The 21,866-nt window shown below is 42.7% G+C and overlaps 1 protein-coding gene across 1 annotated transcript in view; it reads left to right on the top strand.

The window, feature by feature from the left end:
- Nucleotides 1-1,238: 1,238 nt before the first annotated feature.
- Nucleotides 1,239-21,866, top strand: part of LOC132875212 (transmembrane protein 163a-like) — a 133,975-nt gene continuing 113,347 nt past the window's right edge. The window contains exons 1-2 of the mRNA XM_060911909.1: nt 1,239-1,434; nt 6,872-6,991. Coding sequence (XP_060767892.1) covers nt 1,266-1,434; nt 6,872-6,991 — 289 coding nt within the window. The 5' untranslated portion in view covers nt 1,239-1,265. The remainder of the gene's footprint in view (nt 1,435-6,871; nt 6,992-21,866) is intronic.

The raw sequence follows: 21,866 nt of genomic DNA on the forward strand, positions 1-21,866 counted from the left end.
GACCAACATCACCATTCATTCATTCATTCATTCATTCAACACTGTTTTAGGTCTGAAGTTTTCTGATCAACATCACCTTTAATTCATTCATTCATTCAGCACCGTTTTAGGTCTGTTTTCTGACCAACATCACCTTTCATTCATTCATTCATTCATTCATTCAACACTGTTTTAGGTCTGATGTTTTCTGATCAACAGCACCATTCATTCATTCATTCATTCATTCAACACTGTTTTAGGTGTGTTTTCTGACCAACATCATCTTTAATTCATTCATTCATTCAATACCATTTTAGGTCTGATGTTTTCTGACCAACATCACCATTCATTCATTCATTCATTCATTCATTCAACACTGTTTTAGGTCTGATGTTTTCTGACCAACATAACTTTTCATTCATTCATTCATTCATTCATTCAACACTATTTTAGGTCTGATGTTTTCTGACCAACATCACCATTCATTCATTCATTCATTCATTCATTCATTCAACACTGTTTTAGGTCTGATGTTTTCTGACCAACAGCACCTTTCATTCATTCATTCATTCATTCATTCAACACTGTTTTAGGTCTGATGTTTTCTGACCAACATCACCTTTAATTCATTCATTCATTCATTCATTCATTCAACACTGTTTTAGGTGTGATTTTTTCTGACCAACATCACCATTCATTCATTCATTCATTCATTCATTCAACATTGTTTTAGGTCTGATGTTTTCTGACCAATATCACCATTCATTCATTCATTGTACAGAACATTTTATCTCTGGTCCTTTTCATTGACTTCATGTATTCATTCCTTCACTCATGTCCAAAGCTTGATGTGTGAGATTTAAATAAACTTTAGCCCAGATATTCCTGCATGTAACTCTTTTCCAGCGTGTTAAGTGCATCAGCGCGGTGGAGCTGCGCATCCGGATTCGGACCCTGAGCAGTTTCCGCCTTACAGCAGCCCACAGTGCGCGAGCTCGAGCTGGAGGAGGATGCCGGTCTGCGCGCGCTCTGATCCGCACAGATTTTGGAGACAGGTTTTTAATTAGCGCGCGCTTGCCGCATCCGACAGCTCCACTTAACGCGTCCGTGTGGTGCGGGGTGGAGGGAGAGAGAGAGAGAGAGAGAGAGAGAGAGAGTGTGTGTGTGTGTGTGTGTGTGTGTGTGCTGAAGGTGCGCCTGTCTCGCCTCCCTTCCATCGCTTCGTGCGCAGGTGCCACGTTCCTAACGTGCCGAGAGGCTTAAAGCGCGCGCATCACGCAGACACCATGGCGGAGGAGCCGCAGCGCGGGGACGCACACCAGCAACCGGAGTATGTGAGCAGACAGAGGGAGGCAGATAAAGAGCCAGAGGGGGAAGGAAAGAGAGAGGGAGAGGCATCCGGAGAGACTTTCACCATGGAGCAGGAGATGAAGATCAGCGACGTGGAGGATAAAGGTACAGGCGGATAAAACACTGCGCACACACACACTGTGTGCGTGCGTGAATGTGGAGGTGTTGATGCATTACTGACACTCTTATGCTCTTTTGATACTTTGACATCTAAAGTAAAAAGTAAGTGTGTGTGTGTGTGTGTGCGTGCGTGTAAACTGGACTCTTTCACCAATTCTGCCTAACAAACACTAGTACAGTATTGTATACACAGTGCAAAGTTCCAATGCATGCACATACTTGTCAATATCACTTATGCTACATCATTGTTTTGAAAGGGTATTGAATCCTCATCTCATCTCATCTCATCTCATCTCATCTCATCTCATCTCATCTCATTATCTGTAGCCGCTTTATCCTGTTCTACAGGGTCGCAGGCAAGCTGGAGCCTATCCCAGCTGACTACGGGCGAAAGGCGGGGTACACCCTGGACAAGTCTCCAGGTCATCACAGGGCTGACACATAGACACAGACAACCATTCACACTCACATTCACACCTACGGTCAATTTAGAGTCACCAGTTAACCTAACCTGCATGTCTTTGGACTGTGGGGGAAACCAGAGCACCCGGAGGAAACCCACGCGGACACGAGGAGAACATGCAAACTCCGCACAGAAAGGCCCTCGCCGGCCACGGGGCTCGAACCCAGACCTTCTTGCTGTGAGGCGACAGCACTAACCACTACACCACCGTGCCACCCAGTATTGAATCCTATGAATTATTATTATTATTATACACACACTGCATGGTGGAGGCTTTGAGTGACTGATCAGAAGGTCAGGGGTTCAAACCCCAGCACCACCAATCTGCCACTGTTCGAGTCTTGAGCAATAACCCTAACCCTGTCTGCTCCAGGGGGGCTGTATCATGACTGACCCTGTGCTCTGACCCCAACTTCCTGACAAGCTGGGATATGCGTGTTATATGCGACAAATAACAGCTTCTTCTTCTTCTTTTATACATACTATAGTATAGTACATAGTGTAACAGGGAGTGGTACCATACTTGTACTATACTATACAATGCTATGCTATAATATACTATGGTAATATATGTAATACATGATTAAATTACTATGTTATAGTATACTGTTATATTTTTCTATAGATGATGCTATACTGCAATATACTTATTAGTATGCATACACTATAGTATAATATAGAGTGTAGTAGATAGTTGTGCTGCACTATACCATGCTATTCTACAGTGGTGCCTGAAAGTTTGTGAACCCTTTCGAATTTTCTAGATTTCTCCATAAATATGACCTAAAACATCATCATCTTCAGATTTTCACACAAGTCCTAAAAGTAGAGAAATAGAACCCAGTCAAACAAATGAGACAAAAATATTATACTTGGTCATTTATTTATTGAGGAAAATGATCCAATATTACACATCTGTGAGTGGCAAAAGTAAGTGAACCTCTAGGATTAGCAGTTAATTTGAAGGTGAAATTAGAGTCAGGTGTTTTCAATCAATGGGATGACAATCAGGTGTGAGTGGACAACCTGTTTTATTTAAAGAACAGGGATCTATCAAAGTCTGAGCTTCACAACACGTGTTTGTGGAAGTGTATCATGGCACGAACAAAGGAGATTTCTGAAGACCTCAGAAAAAGCATTGTTGATGCTCATCAGGTTGGAAAAGGTTACAAAACCATGTCTAAAGAGTTTGGACTTTCAAAGAGACGGTGTGCATGGCAGGGTTGCAAGGAGAAAGCCACTGCTCTCCAAAAAGAACATTGCTGCTCATCTGCAGTTTGCTAAAGATCACGTGGACAAGCCAGAAGGCAATTGGAAAAATGTTTTGTGGACGGATGAGACCAAAATAGAACTTTTTGGTTTAAATGAGAAGCGTTATATTTGGAGAAAGGAAAAGACTGCATTCCAGCATAAGAACCTTATCCCATCTGTGAAACATGGTGGTGGTAGTATCATGGTTTGGGCCTGTTTTGCTGCATCTGGGCCAGGACGGCTTGCCATCATTGATGGCACAATGAATTCTGAATTATACCAGCGAATTCTAAAGGAAAATGTCAGGACATCTGTCCATGAACTGAATCTCAAGAGAAGGTGGGTCATGCAGCAAGACAACGACCCTAAGCACACAAGTCGTTCTACCAAATAATGGTTAAAGAAGAATAAAGTTAATGTTTTGGAATGGCCAAGTCAAAGTCCTGACCTTAATCCAATCGAAGTGTTGTGGAAGGACCTGAAGCAAGCAGTTCATGTGAAGAAACCCACCAACATCCCAGAGTTGAAGCTGTTCTGTATGGAGGAATGGGCGAAAATTCCTCCAAGCCAGTGTGCAGGACTGATCAACAGTTACCGGAAACATTTAGTTGCAGTTATTGCTGCACAAGGGGGTCACACCAGATACTGAAAGCAAAGGTTCACATACTTTTGCCACTCACAGATATGTAATATTGGATAATTTTCCTCAATAAATAAATGACCAAGTATAATATTTTTGTCTCATTTGTTTAACTGGGTTCTCTTTATCTACTTTTAGGACTTGTGTGAAAATCTGATGATGTTTTTGGTCCTATTTATGCAGAAATCTAGAAAATTCTAAAGGGTTCACAAACTTTCAAGCACCACTGTATATACATTAGACCTTTCTATAGAATCCTATGCTATGCCATACTGCAATATACTATAGTTGTACCTGTATATTATATTCACTATATATTCTCTATACACTCTATATGATATTTAAATAATATTGGCTGGCTTTGAGTGGTCTATCAGATATATTCCATTCAGCTCGCATGATATTGAGCAAGTTGAAGACGGGTAGCTGAATGGAATATATCTGATCGACCACGAAAAAAGTCAGCCAATGTTGTTATTATTATTATTATTATTATTATACACTCTCTTCATATCAGCTTTCTCAAAGGCCAACGCTAGCTTACTCGCGACTCAGTGCTGTTAGTGCGGCAGTGCAGTCACCTTCCAGCCGGTGTAGTGTTAGCGCAGGCCAATGCTAGCGCAATCAAGCCAAATATTATTATTATTATTTTCCCTGTGTAATTTACTTAGTTACTTTTAAAATCAACATCGACAGCTACACACAACAGAGCGACCTGGCAGCCAAAATTCTCTCAAAATCTTCGGTTTTTAATGATACAACCCTCGCAGCCATGTTTGTTTACAAACTGTCACAGTCACTCATTAGCACGGAAGTTTTACATCTCCGAAGTGTCTCTTTTCCAGTTTTTTGATGTCCATTGATATGTTTTTCTCTTGTAAATATGCGTGAAGAATATATAATGAAGTTTTGGTAGCCTTTCGGGCGTTCAACGCGTCTTCAGTTTCAGTTTTCAGTTTATTTATTGAGTGCTTAATCCTAGCACTGGATGTGCCTCGTCTTCTCTCTTTTCCAGCAGACAAAGAAATGATTTTGCGCATGTGCAGCAGAAAAGTTTCGTCATTGGATCTTCGCATGAGCTCTGACGTGTGACATTGTGTTGTCTTGACAACGTGCAATATTATAACAATATTGCACGCTCATTCTCCATTAGGGATAGTGGTATAATACATGGAGTATAAGCGATATGATAACAATATTGCATGCCTAGTAGAAGGGAATAGAACACGTGCTCTTATTCCATGGAAAAAGTGGCCTGTATGTATAATAATATACAATACCTGGTGTCTGTAGTATATTCTACTAAAATATGCTATAGCTGTGTGAAGGGTTGTGTGTGCAGTTATGAAGGGTGAGTACAGATATACACCAGAAGGAACACATTCAGGAATGAGAATGCAAACTTTTGTAGAGTAATCATATACCATACACTGAGAGGCACCAGTAATTATGGATTCTCTGAGGTGACTGGCATCGTACTATTTTGTGAGGGGCACAGCCACGAAGTGTATATCTGTGCTTCTCAGTGTATGGTATATTTGATTTATATCCCTCATCAAAAAATTCCAAATTAAAAGTGTTAACTTTTAGCTTTTGTCTATGAGATTGCATCTCAGCATAAACTCACTGGAGGCACCCATGTTTTTGTTCACGTCGGAGCGACCTTCGACCTACGTATGTGCATGCAATCACTTTTTTTTTAAATTAAATTTTATTTTTTTAAACCATGCTTTCACCTTCCTTGCTAGGCATGATCATGACACATAGATCTACACACAGAAATGCTCATGGAGCCACAGCTGTGACTCGAGTCATCCGTATAGCTTGAAATTGTCAAGTCAGGTCATGGTATATCCAGGATATACCATGACTGACTCACATCATATCCATTTTTTTTATTTTTGACATCACGAAATATATTGCTTAATCAATGATGGAACTATTTTATGCCACGTCAGCCATCTTTGGCCAATCCCTGCACGGGAATTTTTTGATAAGGGATATAGTATAGTATAATACAGAATGGCATAGTATAATACAGTATAAATTCAGAGAGGTTTTAGCCATTACATCTATGCACTGGCCAGGTATAGTATGAATGGGTTATTTTTCAGCATTTTCCTTCGCTTAGCCTTTGGTACTCCAATACCCTTCCCTACAAGGCAGCAGGGGTTGAAAGAAATAAACAGTGGCTGCTGCTTCTCAACCACTGAGTTGCTAGATGGCCATTTCACCTGTCGTGAGGTTAATCTGCCCTTTATCAGGTCTTGTTTTTACTCCTGCTGGGTGTCTAGCCACCCTCCTCACCAAATTGGTGGGGGAGCCAGTTTAGTTGCCGACCACTCGACCCATGGACAGGTAGTACTGGATACATGGTTACCAGTATCACTCAAAAAAGAGTGACCTGACCACAAGGATAGAGTATCAGCTGGACAAATACGTGAAATAACTGGTTTTGCTGACATTCTAATAGAAATTAAGAAAAGGAAATGGAGATGGGCGGGCCACTTAATGCGGAGAACCAATAACAGATGGACCATGAAAACAACAGTATGGCAACCGCAAACTGGTAAAAGAAAACGAGGTTGGCAGAAGAAATGATGGTGGGACGAGCTGAAAGCATTTGGAGGTCGGCACTGGGAGAGAATTGCAGTCAACTGGAAGGAGTGGAAGAATTTAGAGGAGGGCTTCATCCAGCAGTGGATAGATACAGCCATAGAGTAAACTAAACTAAATACAGTATAGTAAAGTATAGTATGGTATAATACAGTATAGAATAGTATAGCTTAGCAAAGTATAGTATAGCATAATATGGTCTGGATTGGGGTGGGATGGGATACTGTACTATATGGAACTGGATTATACTATTCTATGCTATAATTTATGATGAGAAAATATATTTTCATACATGATCCAATACTTTGCTGTGCTATATTATACACTCGTAGAAAAAAATGGCTCCTCAGTGGTTTGGATTATTCCTTTTTTTATGCTAAAGGATACATATTTCAGTACTTTATTTCTACCAGACAGTCCTATGTGACTGACTGATTGGATTTAATTGACAGATCTTCTAGAAAGCAGTCTGCGTCTGAAACCCCATGAGGCTCAAAGTTATCGGAAGAAGGCGTTATGGGTATCCTGGGTGTCCATCGTGGTGACGCTGATCCTTGCCATTGCTGCGTTCAGTAAGTAGTAACTGTTCCATCACAAATGTTCACAGAGTGTGTGCGAAGTATGTGTTCTGATGATTTAATTGGTTTTATGTAGTTAACTTATAAAAACAGAAATAAATAAGAATATTTACTGCCAGAACGTTAAGTTTTAGGGTTTTGCTCAAAGAAGTTCACAAGATCAGGGTACATAAGGGTAGGTACAGGATCAGTGCTTTTTAACAGAGAACCATTTTCAGCAGTGTGCTAACAAATATCTCTGGAGGTTTCACACACATTTGTTTCGAGTTGAAGGTTTTCTCACACATGCACAAAAATATACAATCACCAGCCACTTTATTAGGAACACCCATCCACTTGCTGTTTTTTGCAGTTCTCTAATCAGCCAATCCCTTGACAGCAGCGAAAGGCATAAAATCATGCAGATACAAATCAAGAGCTGCAGTTAATGTTCACTTCAAACATCAGAATGGGAAAATTGTGATCTCAAAGTGTGACTTTCACTGTGGCATGGGTGTTGGTTTGAGCCAGACAGACTGGTTTGAGTATTTCAGAAACTGCTGATCTCCTGGGGTTTTTAGACACAACAGGCTCTAGAGCAGGGGTCACCAAACTACGGCCCGCGGGCCAACTACGGCCCGCCACCCCCTTTTGACCGGCCCCCCAGCCCCCCACCACTTGAACCGGCCCTATGAGGCAATCCCCAAAAGTGGTCATGGCCTATTTTTTTTAAATTGCTTTTTGGCAAATAACATGTCTGCATCTTGTATTTTGTTGATTTTATCAATTAAAATTGATATTTACGTAGTTATAAAATGAGCTATTCATATTTTCTGAATTTTCGTCATATGCTCGCGATCAAGCAGTGACAGGCAGCGCATGAGCAGAGAACTGTCAGTGTTCAGGACAGCAAAATGGCTAGCGGTAAGCGAAAAGCTGACAGAGAGTGCAGAGTTTTTAAAGAACAGTGGACCACTGATTATTTTTTCGTTCGGTGTAAGGACCGTGCAGTTTGTCTTATATGTAAAGAAAATGTGTCGGTTTTCAAAGAATATAATCTGCGTCGTCACTACGAAACCCGCCACAAAGAGTATGCTAGTTTGCGAGGGCAAACAAGAGAAGACAGGATTCGGAGGATGAAATGCGGACTGGCTGCACAACAGGATGTATTCCTTCGCCAAACCCAGATCAACCAGGCTGCTGTCCGAGCTAGCTATAAGGCAGCTCACCTACTAGCTACCCATGGAAAGCCGTTTACTGATGGGGACTTTGTTAAAGTATGCATGCTTGCTGTGGCCGAGGAGGTGTGTCCCGACAAGAAGGATGCGCTCAACGCGGTGAGTCTCTCCGCACCTACTATGAGCAGGCGAACCGAAGATTTGGGGGACAACGTGTATGACCAGCTGAATGAGAAAGCGTCAGAATTCGAGTTTTTTGCTTTGGCCATGGATGAGAGCAATGACATGCAGGACACAGCACAACTGCTGTTATCTATTGCTCATATTATAATTTCACTGTTTTTTTAAGTGTATTTATTTTATAGGCCTATTTATTTGACCTTTATTAAGTGCTGCACACTATTATTAATAATATCAACAGGCCTACCTACAATTTATAATTTTTCCACTCACCTTTGCCAGTGTCAATCACCTCAACTAGGCAGATGTTTCTTACCTTGACAGCTTTGATGTTATTTTTATTAGAAAATAAATAAATGGAATATCTGTGGTATTTCAAATTAAAGTGTGAAGACTCGATTACTACTTTTGCAAACCACTAGTAAAGATAAACAAATATGTGCCAGGAATCAAGTGTTGATATAGTAGTGTGGATATAGTGGTGGGGATGGCTGTGCCAGGCTAGTAATCTCTACTACACAATGAGGCCTGCTGGTCGTCATATTTGTCTGGGTCATACAATTCTATGTTATATAGCTGACCCGACCCCGGCCCCCCATCACAGTCAGGAACGACAATGTGGCCCCCAGAGGAAAAAAGTTTGGTGACCCCTGCTCTAGAGTTTACACAGAATGGTGCGAGAAACAAAAAAACATTGAGTGAGCGACAGTTCTGTGGGTGGAAACAAACGCCTTGTTGATAAGAGAGGTCTGAGGATAATGGACAGATTTGAGCTGCCAGGAAGGATATAGTAACTCATATAATCACTCTTTACAACCGTGATGAGCAGGAAAGCATCTCAGCATGCAACAGCAGAAGAACACATTGGTTTCCACTCCTGCAGCCGAGAACAGGAATCTTAGAATCAACAACAAGTTCCTATTAAAGTGGCCGGTGAGTGAATATAGAGCAGCTACTAGCATAGAGTATTACTTATTACGTTTTAAAAACAAATACCAAATATTGAGTGTGCGTCTTAAATATACAGCCAGATCCACAAATATTCAAACATCAACAAAGTTATTGCTATTTGAGCTGTCCACCACAGTATATTAGAGTTGAAATGAAATAATGAATAATTCAGTTTTAAGGAAGAAACCAGACTCAAAAGAGAACACTTCCTCTTCTGGGTGAAACCGGATAAGGTAGAATAAATCAACTATTTGTTACATTCTTGAAAACAAGAATGCACTGGTGAGTTCAGGAATGCCAAATGGCCCAGAAGACCATGGAAGACAACTGTGGTGGATGACAGAATAATTATTTCCCTGATGAAGAAATAACCCTTTACAACCAATGTAAACCATTGGTAAGCCTCAAAAACAGGAAGACCAGATTACAGCTTGCCAAAAAAAAAAGGCTTGTGCAGTTCTTGAACATCTTCCTATGGACAAATGAGACAAAGAAAACTTGTACCAGAATGATGGGAAGAGAAGAGTATGCAGATGGGAAGGCACAAGATCATGAAGATCTGATGCATTCCACATCTCTTTATGGCATGAACATGTATGGCTACCAGTGGAACCGGGATCTCATTTATCAGCCATGCATACTGTATGTCTAATTTTGTGTGTAAACCGTGCATACACATGTTTCCATGCATTGAATGGGAAAGCTTAAGCTTCTGCGTGCGGATGTTCGTATATTTCCGCACACTCCTGACTATGTGCATATAAGAACTCCTTTTAGTGGAAAAGTGTAATAGCAGCTAAAATGTCTATGTGGAGCTTCTATATGACATACTGTCTGTCATATCAGCATAAATGAGAGAGTAATTACTGATTTATGGAATGTAAAGTAAAATCATATAAAAAGAATATTTAAACCTTCGTTCATATCACTCACACTGCAATACATTACATCTCTAAAACCAGTGGCACAAAAGAGCAAAAATGATGGATATTCATGTCCACACACACTCATAATATCTATATCTCCATTATCTGTAACTGCTTATCCTGTGCAGGGTTACGGGCAAGCTGGAGCCTATCCCAGCTGACTATGGGCGAGAGGCGGGGTACACCCTGGACAAGTCACCAGATCATCGCAGATATACATGAATGAACTTACAAATCATGTCCTTAAAGGTTTGATTAAATTGTTCAACCAGGATTAAGGTCTATTTAGAGCCTGCATTCACCAGCATGTGTTATGTACCCCTTTAAATACTCGCAGGTGTATGGTAAGTCCCAGCTCATTCAGGATGGCCTGTGGTATGTTGGGGATCTGGATCAACGCCCCTACCTCCTTCACGGAGCATTGGTCCTGGAAATGCCCAGGTTCTCTATTGCACCAGCCCACTGGCCCAGGCCTTCTTCCCACACCTATGGCTCTGGAGTCACCAACCTGCAGAGAAGAAGAGACAGACACAGAGGGACAGGGAGGGGGAGGGAAAGCCTGTGTTTGGGGAACTGGCTTTGGGGTAATTGACCCCCGTTTTCATGGTGCAGGGATGAGAGTGGGCAGGGAGAATGGGGAGATAAGGGGACAGGATGAGACCCCCATAGCAAGGGGATTTGGCCCAGCGCCATTTTCAGTCAGGCAAATCCGCGCTATGTTTTCCACATTCATGCCGGCTGAGGTCTGCACCTTAAAAATGATTGGTAGTACTGTGCTTAACCCTGACAGTAAATTTTGTTCGGCCCGCATCCGACATGGACCATCCTTAAAATCCGGCCTAGATGCGCAATGCCGGATCTGGGCCAGCTTAGGTTTGCACAACGACCCAAACGTGGCCCAGATGTGGGCCACATCTGGGCCTTGCTGAAGGTATGTATGATATGCGTTGTTTATATTTTGAAAGTTTAAGCCTGATTGCATGCACACATATTTTGTAGAGTGTAATTATGGTAATGGCGTAGCTATACGATTGGCCTATATGATAATACATCAAAATTTATCAGCAATGTAGACAATGTTTATTGTAGAAATAAATAAACATAGGTTACCCCCTTCTTTAGACTGCAAGTTGGTCTAGTGGTTAGCATGTCCACCTCTCGATCACGAGTTCTATTCGCAGTCAGGTCATACCAAAGACCATCATAAAAATGGTACCTACTGCCATCTGGTGAGGCACGCTGCAATACAGATGCAAGTAGCAAGTCAAACTCTTGCAGTTACCAGAGGACTGCCCCCCCACTGTAACCCTAGCTATGTAATAGGTGAAAGACTGAGGGCTAGAGAAACGGAGATTGGTACTGCACCCATGCACCTCAAACAGCTGGGTAGTACTGGGACAGGAGAAGACCAGATCCTGGTGTGGAGGGGACTTTGACTTGACTTGCCCCCATCTTTAACTGGAACATTTGGTCCAGAATCTGGTTTGCATCTGCCATAAGCGCAGATCTGGCATGGATGTGTTTTGTATCTGGTTCATACCTGGCTGTCGCATCTCGGACAAATGATGAGGCCCGGGTTTGGGCTGTTGTGCATACCTATGCTGACCCAGATCCGGCATGCATATCCGGGCCGGATTTTAAGGATGGTCCGTGCCAGATGCAGGCCGAACAAAATTTGCTGTCAGGGGAGCAAGAGAAAGAGAGAGAGGGGGAAAGAGCAGGGTACTCACCTGACCCAGGAAATGTCATCAAATGGTCGTCTACCAGCTGGATTGCCTCCTCCAGTGATGCTGGGCGGTGGCACTGGACACATTCCGCTGTTCTCTCTGGTAGCCGGGTACCATTAGGTTGATAATGCAGTTAGTGTTGCGCTTCTCTGCCAGCAGCTATCGTTGATAGTAAGGTTGTGTACCAAAACCTGGTGTCATATTGGCACAGGTTCCTATACAATTGGTATCTACCTGACTGAACCGCAATGCAGATTTCAGTGCCTCATTCCGGTGCTACATAAATGCCTGAGCTGTTGATTGAAATATTTGCCCTCTGGTGCTCTGAAATGAATGTTACAGGCAACATAAGTATCACTGTTGCTCAGGTGCCACTGCTACTACCTCTGATGAGAGCAGAAACCTACCGTTAGCTAGTAGCTACCTTAAACATGGCTAAAATGCCTAAAGCTAAATGGTCTAAAGTGTGGCTGTATTTCACGCAAAACGATTCTGACACGGGGACATGCAACAAATGTTTACAAACAATGGCATATTTAAGGTGTTAAGTTTATATTAGTACTGTCAAAATTAATGTGTGAAAAAATAAATACAATTAATGCAGCTGCATTTTGCTTACTTCCTGTGATGGCTGACCTGTGATCTATGACGATGTGTACCACCAAACTGAACCATCCTGTCTAGATGGATAAAGACAAGGATGGAGTTTTAGATGGACAGTTTCACTTTAAAATGTTGCCTGATGAATCTTTGGAGAAAACAAAAGTAATCTGATCAGTTTGCAAACTGAATTTAATTACCATAGAAGTAATTTGTCTTTAACACCTGAAAGCAAAACACCCTGCTGAAACTATCTCTACGGAGTCTCATCAGTCTACATGGAAGCCAAGGAAGGAAGCCAAGAAGTCTTTATTTGTCACACGTACACTCAAGCACAGACTTAAGCACACAGTGAAATTTAACCTCTGCATTTAACCCATCTGAAGCAGTGAACATACACTACCATTCAAAAGTTTGGGGTCACTTTGAAATTTCCTTATTTTTGAAAGAAAAGCACTGTTCTTTTCAATGAAGATCACTTTAAACTAATCAGAAATTATACATTGCTAATGTGGTAAATGACTATTCTAGCTAAATTCTACTAAATGTCTGGTTTTTGGTGCAATATCTCCATAGGTGTATAGAGGCCCATTTCCAGCAACTATCACTCCAGTGTTCTAATGGTACAATGTGTTTGCTCATTGCCTCAGAAGGCTAATGGATGATTAGAAAACCCTTGTACAATCATGTTAGCACAGCTGAAAACAGTTTAGCTCTTTAGAGAAACTATAAAACTGACCTTCCTTTGAGCAGATTGAGTTTCTGGAGCATCACATTTGTGGGGTCGATTAAATGCTCAAAATGGTCAGAAAAATGTCTTGACTATATTTTCTATTCATTTTACAACTTATGATGGTTAATAAAAGTGTGAATTTTCATGGAAAACACAAAATTGTCTGGGTGACCCCAAACTTTTGAACGGTAGTGTACACATGCACACACAAGTGAGCAATGAGCACACACACATACCCAGAGCAGTGGGCAGCTATGCTACAGCACCCGGAGAGCAGTTGTGGGTGAGGTGCCCTTGCTCAAGGGCACTTCAACCCAAACTCAGGCCATGGCTGCCCCATGTTAACCTAACCTGCATGTCTTTGAACTGTTGGGGAAACCAGAGCACCTGGAGGAAACCCATGCAGACATGGAGAACATGCAAACTCCACACAGAAAGGCCGGCGCTGGGCTCAAACCCAGAATCTTCTTGCTGTGAGGCAACAGTGCTAACAAAACAGTGCGGACAGCCGAACTCACTGAGTGTCAGTGCGTGTAAGTACTGATGAAGCGATTCCAGGGTGCGACCAACCCACTGCAAGATAGCCCGCTTGAGGTCTGGGTACTCCAGCAGGTTGGGCTGCAAGCTAGGCTTCTCCTGACATGATTGCCAATAAGTAGACAGCCCAATGCAAGGTTGGCCATTGCCATGCTTCCACGGCACAAATGCTACTGGATCGTCCTGTGGATCCATCTTGGTGAGCATGACTTGAACCATGCCTGCGGTTGCCACTGGGGCTGCTGTTGGATTACTCGGTGGCTGGACCAAGCTCCAGAACACCTGCCTATCCTCTGCCTCATATGTCAAACATGTGAAACATGCCCTGTGTCTGAAATCACTCACTCGTTCACTACTCCCTACTCACTATATAGGGAATTACGATATAGAAGACTATATAGTGAGCTCATTGATAAAATGAAAAAATGCTTTCGAACACTAGTCTGTCATGCCGTTATTTATGTCATTACTGTCACACAATTAAAACGTGCCAAATTAGTCGGCTAGTTGGTTTTCAAAATAATAAATACATGCATGTATTTTTGTGATAAATCCATATGATACTGAGCGTATTTCCCACGTTAATCAATACAAAGTACCTGCATCTTTCAGTTCTTTTAAAACAAGGCTGAATACTTTCTTCTTTGCTGCTGCCTTTTATTAAATCAAATTTGAGACTTTTGATTTGATGTCCTTCAGTGCAACCGCAATGCATGATGGGATATATTGCTTGGTTAGTGACCATCGGTTGTACATTACTTTTCGTGTTGCATTGTGGGATACTTTGAGTCCACTATATAGTGTGTAATAATTCTCACTATACGTTCGGACAGCACGACAAAATTCGTACCCAGCCATACAGTTACAATGTGCCGTGATCACTTCTCCATCTTGTTTAACTAAGATCCAGGTCTTTAAAGGGGTTTCTGATGATCTTTGTGAATGATTTACCTGAGAGATAAGAGCCAACACAAGTCAGAATCAAGCCAACTGTTGTTTACATTTCAACTTGCAGCACTTCATTGTAAAGACGTGAACAAAAAGCTTAAAAAAAAAAACCTTACATGGGCAAAAACAATACAGGATTCATTCGGCAGCGACAGTTTACATTTCAACTTGCAGCACTTCATTGTAAAGACGTGAACAAAAAGCTTAAAAAAAAAAACCTTACATGGGCAAAAACAATACAGGATTCATTCGGCAGCGACTTGATACCGAGGCCCTTTACCCAGCCACGTACAGAAAAGTTGTGATTCTCCATACTCTTCCATACTTTCATCTGTTTTGCGGTGTAGAAGGACGTCTGCAACACCAGATAGTTTGAGATGTCGGGGAACTCAACTGAAGGGTAGTTTTCGAGATCGTATGACAAATCCTTCTTTCCCAGACTGTAGGGGTCGATTCCATTGCACATAGCAATCTTCTGAATATATCTAAAGCGAGCAGTGGCTTCTATATTACGAGCGTATTCTGATAAGTTATCACTGGTTGTTTGCACTACAGCAGCTGTTTAGACCACCAGCTATTTCACTTCCGGTAAAACTGCTAAGAAAAGTCACATGACTGAAACTCAACAATAGTCCACTATATTGTGAGTAGGGAGTGGTTTTGGACACAGGGACGGTGCTATTTTGCTGAAATACTGTTGTAAATACAACCCCGATTCCAAAAAAGTTGGGACAAAGTACAAATTGTAAATAAAAACGGAATGCAATAATTTACAAATCTCAAAAACTGATATTGTATTCACAATAGAACATAGACAACATATCAAATGTCAAAAGTGAGACATTTTGAAATTTCATGCCAAATATTGGCTCATTTGAAATTTCATGACAGCAACACATCTCAAAAAAGTTGGGACAGGGGCAAAAAGAGGCTGGAAAAGTTAAAGGTACAAAAAAGGAACAGCTGGAGGACCAAATTGCAACTCATTAGGTCAATTGGCAATAGGTCATTAATATGACTGGGTATAAAAAGAGCATCTTGGAGTGGCAGCGGCTCTCAGAAGTAAAGATGGGAAGAGGATCACCAATCCCCCTAATTCTGCGCCGACAAATAGTGGAGCAATATCAGAAAGGAGTTCGACAGTGTAAAATTGCAAACAGTTTGAACATATCATCATCTGCAGTGCATAATATCATCAAAAGATTCAGAGAATCTGGAAGAATCTCTGTGCGTAAGGGTCAAGGCCGGAAAACCATACTGGGTGCCCGTGATCTTCGGGCCCTTAGATGGCACTGCATCACATACAGGCATGCTTCTGTATTGGAAATCACAAAATGGGCTCAGGAATATTTCCAGAGAACATTATCTGTAAACACAATTCACCGTGCCATCCGCCGTTGCCAGCTAAAACTCGATAGTTCAAAGAAGAAGCTGTATCTAAACATGATCCAGAAGCGCAGACGTCTTCTCTGGGCCAAGGCTCATTTAAAATGGACTGTGGCAAAGTGGAAAACTGTTCTGTGGTCAGACGAATCAAAATGTGAAGTTCTTTATGGAAATCAGGGACGCCATGTCATTAGGACTAAAGAGGAGAAGGACGATCCAAGTTGTTATCAGCGCTCAGTTCAGAAGCCTGCATCTCTGATGGTATGGGGTTGCATTAGTGCGTGTGGCATGGGCAGCTTACACATCTGGAAAGACACCATCAATGCTGAAAGGTATATCCAGGTTCTAGAGCAACATATGCTCCCATCCAGACGACGTCTCTTTCAGGGAAGACCTTGCATTTTCCAACATGACAATGCCAAACCACATACTGCATCAATTACAGCATCATGGCTGCGTAGAAGAAGGGTCCGAGTACTGAACTTGCCAGCCTGCAGTCCAGATCTTTCACCCATAGAAAACATTTGACGCATCATAAAACGGAAGATACAACAATAAAGACCTAAGACAGTTGAGCAACGAGAATCCTACATTAAACAAGAATGGGTTAACATTCCTATCCCTAAACTTGAGCAACTTGTCTCCTCAGTCCCCAGACGTTTACAGACTGTTGTAAAGAGAAAAGGGGATGTCTCACAGTGGTAAACATGGCCTTGTCCCAACTTTTTTGAGATGTGTTGTTGTCATGAAATTTAAAATCACCTAATTTTTCTCTTTAAATGATACATTTTCTCAGTTTAAACATTTGATATGTCATCTATGTTCTATTCTGAATAAAATATGGAATTTTGAAACTTCCACATCATTGCATTCCGTTTTTATTTACAATTTGTACTTTGGCCCAACTTTTTTGGAATCGGGGTTGTATAAAGGGTTCCTCAGGGCAAAATGTATAATATTGTTTGGTTTTTTTAAAGCTTTTATTCCTGACATTATTATATTTTACAGTTTCCTCTCTGTGTCTATGAGAGAATTTTATTTCTTGAGCAAGTGATTGTTATCTTCAACCGTGCCCTCCTGAGAGTCCCATGACTCATCTCTCTTGATCATCCTCTGTTTCCATCTGCCTCTCTCCTTCTTTCTCTTGCCCAGGGACTATGAGATTTCTATAGCCAAGCTCGGAAAAATGCTGTCACATAGCAACACAAGATAAGATGACGGATGTTTCACATTCTGTACAACACTGACCAACTCATCTCATCTCATTATCTCTAGCCACTTTATCCTGCTCTACAGGGTCGCAGGCAAGCTGGAGCCTATCCCAGCTGAATACAGGCGAAAGGCGGGATACACCCTGGACAAGTCACCAGACACTGACCAACTGAAACAGAAAACACATAACAGATTTAAAGGAGCATCTGATTTACAGCAAGAAGTTTCAGAAATACCAGGATACCTTTGGAGAGTGTGTTGATTTACGATTGAACAGTAAGATGCTTCGGAAAGTGCCAGAAACAGACATCAGTACATAGCTAGCAGGATTTATTTATTTATATATTTTTATTTATTGGCAGTTTTGGGTGTGCCTTCCAAGCTCAATTGGAGTAGGGCTGGCTTTGCATCCAGATCTGGAGAAGCTTTAAAAGCTTGCTTCAGCAGTTTGCAAGGTACTATAAAGACCTAATATAAAGGCAATGTAAAGAGAGCAGTGTGTTTCTGCAGTGCAGAGTCAGCAAAAGAGGCAAAGCATGTGTTCGGGTTTATGGGTCTCTACAGGAAACTGGTGTAGTGGTGTCCAAGAATAAAAAGGTTTTCAATATCCCTTCAATTCTTAAACTTTGCACGCAACAGCATTCTCTAACGCAACAAAATGCACTTGTGTGGAAAATATCTTTCACACAATATTTATTATATTTACTAAAATGTTGTTTTTCAAGTATTCTTCAAGGCCTATTAGGGTTCCACCGGAACATGGATATATTATTCAGAATGACTAGATAATGTGTTTTAAACAGCTACAAACACAAGTACAAATAGGAGGTACACTATCCAAAGAATTTTTTTAGAAACCTTGCCAGAAATGTTCACAGGGCATCTGGCTAAGATGCGAGATGTGCCCCTGGATACAACAAAAGTGAGGTTTTTATGTTCACATGGGCTTCAGATATGAACCTGCTGCAGCAAAGAGCACGTTCATTAACACAACATGACCCCATGTCTGAAATCACTCCCTACTCACTATATAATGGACGATATAGTGAGTTCGCCATTTTGTAGTGCTGTCCAAATGTATAGTGAGAATTATTGCACCCTATGTAGTGCACTCAAAGTATCCCACAATGCATCATGAAAAGTAGTGTACAACCGATGGTCACTAACGAAGCAATATATACCATCATGCATTGCGGTCATGCTGAAAAAAAAAAGTGTGTTGGGGTGAATGGACGGAGGAAGAAACACATTATAAACGGACATTCAAGTACAATTAAATATACAGTGGATATAAAAAGTGTACACACCCCATTAAAATGATAGGTTTTTCTGATGTAAAAAAATGAGACCACGATAAATAATTTCAAAACTTTTCACACCTTTAATGTGACCTATAACCTGTACAATTCAATTGAAAAACAAGCAAATCTCTTAGGGGGAAAAACAAAAAATAAAAAACATACAATAAGCTGGTTGCATAAGTGTGCACACCCTTAAACTAATACTTTGTTGAAACACCTTTTGATTTAATTACAGCATTCAGTCTTTTTGGGTTCACACCTGCCATCAATTAAAATGATTGATTAACCCCAAATAAAGTTCAGACATTTACTCAGTTGCATCCTCCAGCAAAAGCCAGGGTTCGCAGAGAGCTTACAAAGCATCAAAGGGATCTCACTGTTCAAAGATATCAGTCAGGAGAAGGGTACAAAAACATTTCCACAGCATTAGATATACAGTGGTGCTTGAAAGTTTGTGAACCCTTTAGAATTTTCTATATTTCTGCATAAATATGACCTGAAACATCATCAGATTTTCACACAAGTCCTAAAAGTAGATAAAGAGAACCCAGTTAAACAAATGAGACAAAAATATTATACTCGGTCATTTATTTATTGAGGAAAATGATCCAATATTACATATCTGTGAGTGGCAAAAGTATGTGAACCTCTCGGATTAGCAGTTAATTTGAAGGTGAAATTAGAGTCAGGTGTTTTCAATCAATGGGATGACAATCAGGTGTGAGTGGGCACCCTGTTTTATTTAAAGAACAGGGATCTATCAAAGTCTGATCTTCACAACACATGTTTGTGGAAGTGTATCATGGCACGAACAAAGGAGATTTCTGAGGAGCTCAGAAAAAGTGTTGTTGATGCTCATCAGGCTGGAAAAGGTTACAAAACCATCTCTAAAGAGTTTGGACTCCACCAATCCACAGTCAGACAGATTGAGTACTGTGACAGTTCGTAAGGGTGGGTGGAGCACAGAAGGACGGCAGGCCAGAACTGAGTTCACAAAACTCTTTTTTTTATTGTGACACATTTTTGTGACACCAGGCACACACATTAGTCGTCTGGTTGGGGAGAGAGCTCCCTCTGCTCTTGCTCTCTCTGCTTAAATAGGGCGCGGTCACTCGGGGAAGACACACAAACACATTAATTAACATCAGGTGCAGTGATTCTGCCACTTACCTTCCCTGACTCCGCCCTCCGGTCACAGACCGACGCTTGACTATGCCCCCGCTGCCACATACCCCCACCACCCGACTCAGGCCGGGCGGCCGTCCGGCCTGCAGCCGACTCCCCCCCCTTGACGGGAGAGGAAGTCCGCCACGACCATCTGCGCCCCCGGCCTGTGGATCACCTTGAAATTAAAGGGTTGGAGTGCCAGATACCAACGGGTGATCCGCGCGTTGGCATCCTTCATGTGGTTGAGCCACTGGAGGGGTGTGTGGTCCGAACAGAGGGTGAAAGGGCGTCCCAGCAGGTAGTAACGGAGGGCGAGGACCGCCCACTTGATCGCCAGGCACTCTTTCTCAATGGTGCTGTAGTGCCCCTCACGCACTGACAGCTTCCTACTGATATACAGTACTGGGCAATCCTCCCCCTCCACCTCCTGGGACAAAACGGCCCCCAGCCTTCTGTCCGACGCATCCGTCTGTAACAAAAAGGGGAGAGAAAAGTCAGGGGAGTGTAAAAGTGGCCCCCCACACAGTGCAGCCTTTACCGCAGAAGAAGCCCGCTGGCATTGCTCCGTCCACTGGACCGGATCTGGTGCCTCCTTTTTAGTCAGATCAGTCAGCGGGCTGGTGACATCTGAATAATTAGGTATAAACCTACGGTAATAGCCAGCCAGCCTTAGGAACTGTCTCACCCCCTTTTTGGTCTTGGGTCTCAGGCAGGCTGCAATTGCTGCTGTCTTGTTAATTTGGGATGCACCTGCCCGTTGCCCAAGTGGAAGCCCAGATACCGTACTTCCACCCGCCCAATCGTACACTTCTTCGGGTTGGCTGTGAGACCCGCTCGCCTCAGCGACCTAAGGACGGCCCTCAGATGTTGGAGGTGCCTTGGCCAGTCATTACTATAGATAATGATGTCGTTGAGGTAGGCGGCCGCATAGGTGGAGTGGGGGCGGAGGACCCTATCCATCAGCCGCTGAAACGTAATGGGTGCCCCAAACAGCCCAAAAGGAAGTGTGACAAATTGGTGTAAGCCGACCGGTGTGGAAAAGACCGTTTTTTCTCAGGATAATGGAGTCAAGGGGATCTGCCAATAACCCTTCGTTAAATCCAGTGTCGAGTAAAAACGAGCCGTGCCTAGCCGATCGAGCAACTCATCAATACGAGGCATTGGATACGCATCGAATTTAGACACCGCGTTGACTTTTCTATAGTCTACACAGAACTGGACCGACCCGTTGGCATTAGGTACCAAGACCACCGGGCTGCTCCAGCCACTGTGGGACTCCTCAACGATGCCCATTTCGAGCATGGCCTCGAGTTCTTCCTGAACCACTTTTTTCTTGTGCTCGGGTAACCTGTAAGGGCGATTATGCACTACCACACCCGGGGGCGTCTCAATGTGGTGCTCTATGAGGTTGGTGCGGCCGGGCAGGGGCGAGAACACGTCCGAAAACTCGGTCTGCAACTGGGCAACCTCCGCGAGTTGGGTCAGGGAGAGGTGGTCTCCACAGGGGACCGGAGAGGTACGTGATGCCAATGTTCCCTTTTGAACCTCCGGCCCCAGCTCCGCCTTCTCCGGAACCACCGACACCAACGCCACGGGGACCTCCTCGTTCCAGAGTTTGAGCAGATTGAGGTGGTAAATCTGTAGCGCCCCACCCCTATCCGTTTGCCTCACCTCATAGTCAACGTCCCCGACTCGCCGTGTGACCTCAAAGGGTCCTTGCCACTTGGCGACCAATTTGGAGCTCGATGTGGGCAACAGTACGAGTACTTTATCTCCCAGTGCGAACTCCCTAAGGCGCGTACCCTTGTCGTACAGGCGGGTTTGTCATTCTTGGGCCTGCCGCAAATTCTCCTGGGTTAGGTGCATGAGTGTGTGGAGTTTTGCGCACAGGTCAATAACGTATTGGATTTCATTTTTACTTGGTGAAGGTCCCTCCTCCCAATTTTCCCGCAGCACATCTAGAATGCCACGCGGCTTACGCCCGTATAACAATTCAAACGGGGAGAACCCCGTGGAGGCTTGGGGGACCTCTTGCACTGCAAAT

The sequence above is a fragment of the Neoarius graeffei genome, chromosome 27, assembly GCF_027579695.1.
Source record: "Neoarius graeffei isolate fNeoGra1 chromosome 27, fNeoGra1.pri, whole genome shotgun sequence".
In the NCBI taxonomy this organism is placed as follows: domain Eukaryota; kingdom Metazoa; phylum Chordata; class Actinopteri; order Siluriformes; family Ariidae; genus Neoarius; species Neoarius graeffei.